At 50.0% G+C, this 8,613-nt stretch overlaps 1 protein-coding gene across 1 annotated transcript; it reads left to right on the plus strand.

Moving 5' to 3' along the window:
• Positions 1 to 2,549: 2,549 nt before the first annotated feature.
• On the plus strand, positions 2,550 to 7,294 carry LOC131478852 (uncharacterized). The gene is made up of 11 exons (XM_058659415.1): positions 2,550 to 2,779; positions 4,694 to 4,985; positions 5,340 to 5,583; positions 5,765 to 5,849; positions 5,918 to 5,971; positions 6,031 to 6,071; positions 6,134 to 6,173; positions 6,302 to 6,342; positions 6,401 to 6,466; positions 6,556 to 6,761; positions 6,995 to 7,294. Exons 1-11 carry the CDS (start codon positions 2,550 to 2,552, stop codon positions 7,292 to 7,294), a joined length of 1,599 nt encoding a protein of 532 aa, XP_058515398.1.
• The last annotated feature ends 1,319 nt before the right edge of the window (positions 7,295 to 8,613 follow it).

Raw genomic sequence — 8,613 nt, forward strand, 5'->3', positions numbered from 1 at the left:
CCTATTCAAGCTAGCCGACACTGTGCTAAACAACGAAATGCTGTCATGGGCACAAGCACTGGACGTTCACAGGTAGCCCACACATACAACTTTTTCAGCCCAATCCTTACTGTGCTGATCAACGAGTTGGATCCGCAGCCACAACTTCTGAATGGGCCAGCAAATAGACCTCAAATATAGCACACCAACAGGTTTACAATACGTTTTCTATAGTGAGGGGCCAGTTCTAACCATTGAAAAGAAGCTAGAGGTGCGTGCACGTATGCACAGCTATGAGCGCCAGAGGATGTACACAGTGCCGTGCGGTCTCTGCAAGTCCCTCCGGAATAGGGGGCTTGGAAATCCAAGTAGAAACATGGCCCCTAGCAAATACACCTGGCCGCTTGTGTTGCACCATGTCTCCACGGTAAGTGTGCTCGTCTGGTGGTCTACATCACAGTAAGGTTGCACTGCAGAACTGAGCAGATGGCTGAGTACACACCGCCGTCTTCGCTCTACCGGCGTCTCCACGCTTGCAGAATTTCCAGTGAAAATGCAGTGAATCAGAACTTAATCACCTAACAAGGGCAGCTTCGCACTGAAACACTGCTTCCACTGCTCTGTGATATCTGCAGGGATGTGGTATGAGACTACGATGTTAAATCCTCATTCTTGGCTTATCAGACGTGATGCTTCACACGTGCGGCGCGAGCACGGCGAGGCTGACAGAAAACAGATACAGTCAGTGGCCTAAAAAAAGGGTTTGTGCAGCTGCACCCTAATGCTCAACTGTGCTTCTGCGTATCCAAGTTCAACAGCCTCACTTCGAGTTATGCTGCCAATAACTCTCTGACATTTACATTCGAAATCCCAAGTGGTGGTACTCTCGAAGATTCACATGTGAGAACGTACGTAAGTTCGCATCTTCGGGGCGGGATGGATAATGCTGTACACGGGAGAACCTCAATTGGAGCTCTGCGTTGTGGCCAATCTCTGCACAGCTCGGACGCACGGTATCGCAAACAACTGTTCGGTCATCGTCTACGAAACTCCCATTGTCTCACAAGGTTCTTTGCTGTCACTTCACAACAGGGGCGAATCTTTGTGCACTGACAGCGCGGGCAGTTGCAATTGCTTAGAGTCAGAATGGGCGAATCTTGTGCATCTGTGCCTAAAGTGCATCCATTTCGTCAGTAAAAAAGCTATGAGCTGCACGGAAACGGACATTTTTGCCAGGTTAAGTCCTGACGCAACAGCAGTGGTAGAAGCTGTACTCGCGCGTTTCTCTAATGAGGGACTAAAATGACATGATGCGCCAGTCACACCACAAGGAAAGCACCGCACAAGGCGCTGTGCACCGGGCTTCCAGTGCCGTGTTGACATGTTAGCAGAAAGATCCAGCCAGAAGCTGAAGGCAGCTCTTCGTGGTGTCCTTTTCCAGCGTCGCAGGGTGGAAACTCCTCCACATTTCCATCCCAGGACACAGCAATACAGATAGACTACGACGCAGATGCAGTGGTCAACGTTATACCCATGCTGCGGGCGAATGTTAGGAGTGCCCCTCAGAACGGGGACACCATGCGCCTGGCCACTCACTACCAACTAGACAGTAGCAAAGACGCTCAAAAAAACAGTACGTGACTCTTTACGTCTCACATGCATTCTGCATCATGTTTTTACACGGTGCTTCCGCGCCGGCACAAACTGTTGAACAGTGGGTGTGACGACAGCACGACGTGAAACATGAGTCCGATCACACGGAGATGCGATGGACATAGTCTTTACACATTAAACAGCCATCGCCACGCAATTCTCATCGGTCATATTGCCTACAGATTCAGCCGCTGATGAAAATGCAAATGTAATATACGTAGTCAAATCTTTATTGAAAACATGCGAAGTCGCATTTTGTGCAGACGCTGATAGGTTTGGATATTGCCACTGATGTGATAGCCTGAAGAGATTGGATTGCACCTCGTTCTGTATAGTGAGAAGTAACTGCGACGAGGACAAGCAGTTGAGAGTCTAAGTGCACCCGCATATAGGATTACGCTGACGTTAGCGCGCAGGTAAACCTACCATCGGCGTAGGTGGAAGCCACCCATGGACGAATCATGCACGAAGCGCGTCGAGGTGGTATCTTCGGAAGGGATGCTCGCAGCCTGGGACAGGACAAGGCAGCTTTCTGTCTCACCGTGGCTACCACTAGCCGAAAGAGAACGCAGATAATAGCTGTCATACCAGTACGGAGCACTGCCGCGCCCCAGTTTGGCTTCTAGCGCTGGCCATCTCACGGTGGTATACATAAATGTATAATTGAAACTTGTACACATACGTATAGATATAAACACCCTTGTATATCTTTTTCGCGCTAGAGCCAACTGAAGCGCGTTACACCGAAGAAGAAACAAAGTTCTGCTATACTTTCAGCTCTTCCGGCTACGTAGACACGCATGAAGCGGTCGGTGTGCGACTGGGTGGCAAGATGCTTTCTCGCCTTTTACAGAGTTGTACCTTGAGGCGCGGGACGCCATTTTTCGCGCTCATTTCGCTCGCGTACTCAGATCTCCATGCCGATACAGCCTCGCGTGGTTCCCTTGATCGATTTTCTCGCTGACTGCAGTGCTACTGGACCGTCGTGCACTCCCAGTACCGCGCATCCCGCGCATTTCCTGGAGTATTACTCGACGCCACTTGTGGTAGGCCGCTGTTATTCTGTGAATGAAGTGGCCGAGGGGAAAGCGGCTGTGAAAGAGTCCACGTTTTCAACGCAAGACAATGGCCCTCTGAAATCCCTCTGGTAGGTAGTCGCAGCAACTGTGTTCAGTCGGCCTGGGCACATTAGTTCATGGGGCAGAGTGGCGACAGCCAAACTGAAAACATGATTTCGCTCTCCTTCTCTACTAAATGAAGACGATAGGTCTACATGTGAGCGTGTAGCTACTGGCGCCAGCGCCATTATGAAGTCTCCCCAACAGCTTTATACCACAGCGGTAGCGATGCTTGTAGGATCGCGTCTTCGTTCAGCAAACCTGTATTGAACATGCAGTGTCCCTCATGAAACACTGTGGAGAAGTCCTGCTATACACCGTGACGATCGCATAGCCATAGAGCGGTGAGTGTCGGCCTCCGTAAGCACGTGGCCCCTCAATCTCAAGCCTACATGCAAGACAACGTGACCTCGTATTGTGATACTTCCAGGCTGTCCAACAAAAAATGTCCGCGCATGCCCTAGGCTTAAAATTTACTGCCAGGGCGATATTTTCGCTGGATAGCGGCACTGGACCAGAGACTTGCTTCAAACACGATCCATACCAGGGCCCCACATGGGTCTCACCCCTGAAACCGGGCGTCTTGGAAACAGAATGTGAGTAACGGCACGTCACACCCCTACGCTCAAGCAAACCTGATGCACACTGCTAAAACGTATGGAAGGCGGTGATACTCTTTGACTCTAAGTAGAATTAGAGTTGGGCGAAAAGATATGGACTCGAATGCCCTTCACCCCTAAGCTCGGGCGAGACACGGTGTCTTTGACCGTGAAATCAGCTGCACACGGATTACCGTTTGTGAGCTTCTAGTTCAAGTTGTATGTGACACCAGACGGAGCGTTTCAAGCGACGGCGCGGGCGCGGGCAGGTCCTCCGGGCCTGATTGCTTCAGGCTGGGCGCCAACCACATTGCTGTCACTGTTCAGAGATCGCGCAAACCTTTTAGGGGAAGATGTGGGCAAAGGGTGTGAGCGCTGTGTTTTGGGGACAACGCCCAGCATGCAGTCGGAGGCGTGTTGCACAGGCTACGGACCGACGATACGAACACGCAGGTCGCCCTAAGAGTGGAGCCGCTCACTATTCCCCCTCGCCGTGGAAGATAGATCTCTCCCGCTTCCAATCTCCATCAGGGAGGACGTGAAGCAGTCTGTTGATGAACTGAATACTGTGTACAGCTAGCGTTATGTGGAATGCACTGCTAAAACATGTGCCAGGGTTCTCCCCAACACGGGTGGTGGGCTGCTAGTTCAAACTGGTTATGTGTCACCCCTACTGAAGCAGTCACCCAAAGCAGTGTAGAGTGTACGTACACGTGTAGGCAACGAGCACTGCTGCTATAACATGAGAACATGCGCGGGATTTCCATCCGCGTAGGGTTTTTTCAAGCGTGTCAGCCGCTGTATAGAATGACTGAGCGTTTCATAGCTACAAATGAAGTACACTGAACCGATAACATATCTTCGTGAAAGATCATAGAAGGCGTGTGCACAGGGAGAGACTTTTCACCTCCTAGCAACGTCCGCCAGTCGCCGCCGCTACCGACGAGTGGTGTACTCCTGTAGAAGCAGCTGAACACCCGTGTTTGACCTTGCCTTCGTAACGATTGTTTCCTTACCGCTGCCGTGTCTGCGGGGCTGCGTAACTCAGGCAGGCGCTGTCGGGGACGATGCAATTTGTGGACTGTCAAGTGACACCCTGCCGCCCAAATATGTCTGGTTGAGTGTGCGGCCTTGTGAGAGCTATCCACCTACGCTATGTACGGGCGGCGACGCAGCATACGCTTGCTGACACATATGCGTAAGCCACACGACATCCGCGAGTCCTGTCTGATAGGGAGGACGCTCCCTATGTGCTAGCTTGACACACGGTGTCTAGTACCCCAGAGAACATTTAGTCCTACATCCTACAGTCATTGCACCCATAATGAGAACGTTAATTGCCAGCATCATTTTCGTGACCCACGTGCTGCGAGCGATTGCCTTTCGATTCAAGGAAACTCAGTACAGCTCCCTGAATGATTCTCAAGATGAAGGCACGCAACCTATGCCCCTGGAAGAAAAAACTGAGAATGCATCAGAAAAGCTACTCTGGCAAATGCTGCGGTCTGAGGCGAGATCGAAAGAGGAATGCAAGCGCCACGCCGCGGAAGCTGCGCAGGCACTCGCAGAGCCTTTGCCTAGTGAGGAACACCTTTTCCAGAAGTGCATTGAAGAGGCCGCTGGAGAAGTAGCTCAAGTGATTACTTCTTCGTTATACCTACATTCCTGACTGATTCACATGATCGTAATGCAACCACAGGTACCTTTTACACATAAAGGAATGGTGAAAACGGAGCTGCAACGCGCGTGCAAAGATGCCGCGCGCGGTATGCTGTATTTTTCGTAACTGTCTTGAATAAAATGCATCAGAGTCCACTTCAACTTCAGAGGAATTCGATGCACTACAGAAGAAGAGGAAAAAAAGTGAAGAAACCTTAAAATCTTGTGAGGACACGGTGAGGGTTTGTTCAGCCGTACTTGGGAATAGCTCATACAGGTGTACTTTTGGCATAGCTGTGGAAGAGTCTTCATACATCGTCGTGTCCCCTAGGTGGATCGTATCAAGAACGAGGCGGAGAAAAGGGAGGAAGAGACACGAAAATTAGAGGCTTCCACCATCGGATATGACCTGAGCACCCTCGAAGAGCACATGTCTTACGAAAAGGCCCTACGTCTGCGTGCTGCGTATGCAGAGGTCCAGGGCTGCGAACATGACTACTCACTGCTGTGCCCCTTTTCTTGGGAGCCTTCCGCTGAGGACAGCACGACTTGTAGCGCCCCGGCGGCATACGTCGGTATGCGTGATGTACACATGCATATTCGTCAGCCAGTGAGCAGAACATGAGCGGATATTTCTACTAAGACTCCCCACTCTCTTTTCACTCCACTAATACTCTTTTGCTAGACACATGTGAACGTCTGTTCCCCACAAACACCGACGGAATAACCAGAATCACTTTTCGTTTACTTAAATAGGACCGTGCGAGAAAATCCAGAATTTCGCCTTGCCCGCCAAAGAGAAGCAGCAAAAGGAGCGCGTCTGTTTGATTGGGTGGCCCTGGTACGCCACTAAACCGTTGACACATGAGTATATTTGTCATCGAAGGCCCAACATGCGTCACGTAACAGCCTACGCAAATGCAAGCGCGACTTCGGCGCTTTGTGCCCCGACGAATGGGCAGAGTGAGTGCGGTCAAAACGTTGCAGAGCATTCCTGCTCGCTAATATCGTTCTTCCTTTAGAGTAGGAGGAGGATACTGCACTGCGCCCGCATCGTACGCGGGTAAGATTTCGAATTTGAGGCGACTCCCAGGTGTAGGAGAAAGATTGACATAAATGCTGCAGGACGCTGCGCAAGAAGAGCAAACTTCGCCAGCTATTCACCGTACGGTGACCTCTTCAAAAGATTACTAGAAGTGTTCCCTTTTTGAATTATTCCTGTATACATCTTCATTCTCCGTGTCTGTGGCTGTCTCTCCTTGACCTGAGCCCGTTGCTGTCATCAAACGCCAGTGCAGAAAAAGAACGCTGGAGCGTTTCTTGCGGAGCCTACTGTCAGTCGAGCAATGCAACCTTAACGAACCGCACCTTGCTGCAAAGTGGTTTTTGCAGGGCCTTGTGAAGCAGAGTGCAAGCGAGATTATGCAGTAATGTGTCCCGACGGGTGGTTTGCTATAGGTGAGATGAAATGATTATCTGCACACAAGAGTCAGATGACACGAAAACTATGTCGGGCTCCTCGCATGTTTCAATTTAAAATTCATCAGGAGAAGGCAAATGCAGATCTCCGACCGCCTACGCGGGCCCGTGCGCGCCAATAGAAAGTACCGGCGGCATGGATTCTTCAACTAAGGCCGTTTTCGAGCAGAAATGCAACGTTCTCTTTCCATGCGAAAAGAAATGCGAAAAGGATTATGCGGTGATTTGCCCTGAACAATGGATAAACACTACTTTGGAAAAGTGTGCACCATCGGTACGTTTTCTGCTTTACTCTTATACGAGAAAATTTAAGAAAGTGGTTTCACACGCCACTTCATATGTCGCTCTTCCGTGCGCCTTCTCGTCAACGCCCACTCAATGGCGGGCTTCATTACGAAGATGTGGTTATGAGTACCTCAATAGCCGCCAGTACATCTCTTGAAACAATCAATTCCTTATCAATGTCTAATGCTTTTCATGCGCTTCTTTTCTATAACGCTTTACCAGGAAGATTACGGGGGACCTTGTAGGGATGAGATGGACTTCGCTGGCAAGACAGAGGATGAAAAAGTTGCTTTCGAGTCCCTTTGTGCCGTGAGATGGCCTTGCGTTGGCAAGAGGGACTGCAGCAGAGACTTCACGGAAGCGTGTCCCCTTGAATGGAAACAAGTCGACAGTGCTTGCGTGGCACCGGTGAGCGGAAAATGCCTACCTAAAAGTATATCAGAGAGTGGTAATACTGCAGCCTACGCACTTTCGACCCTCTTTCCTACTGACATCATAGCACTTGATGCCTCAATCACGTGAAGTACACCTTCAGCGACTTGCTCTCTGTTGTATCATGCGCCGGTTCTCCTGCACGAAGAAATACACAAAAGAAGCAGCCCAGCTCTCATGTAAAGGCCGAAGCGCGCAGCAGCATATAGTGTGCTCAGTTTACAACGGTTGTGCACCGGAGTACTCGTAGATGGTAGTGACTCTTTGCCAACATTACTTTATATCGAAATCTCTTCAAGCAGGACCGCAAGTGACGATATGTAACACAGATGCATCGACTTTGTACATAACGACACAGAATGGTGCTACGCAAATAGTAAACAAAAGCCGTTGGTGTTTCTATGTAAGATCTACACCAATCGTAGTCTGTGAGGATGGGCGAATGTCACGCGCATGTGCCCCAGTTGAACAAAAAAAATCCGCCCTACTGATATATCCATCGTAGTGTATCGTGACGTGCATAAAAATGCACTGCTGCTTAGGAAACATACCCGGGCCCGTGCGGGGGAAGACAAAATTTCGTTACGCTGACTCCGGAGGAGCGCAGGGCCGCCAGCGAGACATGCGAGGGTACAGACAATGTCATTCGATCTTCCGCTTCTTGAGCAGATCATCAGTTCATTTCGACGCGTTTCGTTTCAGTATTCTGGCCGTGCACAGGGGGAGAGTTGTTGCTCAGAGATATGGTTTGTCAGCATACAACGTACAAGCGAGAGATGCTGTTTCCTCACGTGAGTCACTATTTGCAGCTTCGCGGCGGGCCGGCAGGCAGGCCGGCGTTCTCAATTGAAGCTTCTATAGCAGGGCCTATAGACGCTGACACTGGCAAAATAAAGACGGTCTATCTGGATTAGCTTCCCTACAGAATTGCTCTTATTGGCGCGTCGCTAGAGTTTGCAGAGGCATCTTTATCGGTCGACTTCTTCAGATGTGAAAAGAATTTTAGGCGCGCAAAACGCGGGGGAATGAGCGTGGGGCGATGCAATTCTCGTCACTGGCGTAGCACATTGCATCTGACGCCTTAGCATATTCTCGATTTTTGATATGCTATCTTCCTGGCCGACAGTATATATTCGTACTCCATATCTCTCATAGCAGATCACTGGTTGAGATAGAAGTGTCTGAAAACTAAAGGATTCATAGCAGCTATAACCTTTTTTACAAAGATATCTCTAGTACGATTGTGTTTAGAGCTTCACACGTGGACATATGCACCCAGTTGCATACGTAAAACGGCCTCGCTGATCATCCGTCATGAGAATGGCTTTCTCCTTCCTTCTGTCTAAATGAAGCGTTTGCGTCGCCGCTTAGCAATGGTCAAAACGGGGCCATCATTGAACAGAGAGCAG

The sequence above is a fragment of the Ochotona princeps genome, unplaced genomic scaffold, assembly GCF_030435755.1.
Source record: "Ochotona princeps isolate mOchPri1 unplaced genomic scaffold, mOchPri1.hap1 HAP1_SCAFFOLD_3690, whole genome shotgun sequence".
Lineage (NCBI taxonomy): Eukaryota > Metazoa > Chordata > Mammalia > Lagomorpha > Ochotonidae > Ochotona > Ochotona princeps.

Coding starts and splice junctions, on each gene's coding strand:
- LOC131478852 (XM_058659415.1), top strand. CDS start 2,550: ATGCCGATACAGCCTCGCGTGGTTCCCTTGATCGATTTTCTCGCTGAC. Junction 2,780..4,693: donor GGCCCTCTGAAATCCCTCTG/GTAGGTAGTCGC, acceptor GTTAATTGCCAG/CATCATTTTCGTGACCCACG. Junction 4,986..5,339: donor CCGCTGGAGAAGTAGCTCAA/GTGATTACTTCT, acceptor CGTGTCCCCTAG/GTGGATCGTATCAAGAACGA.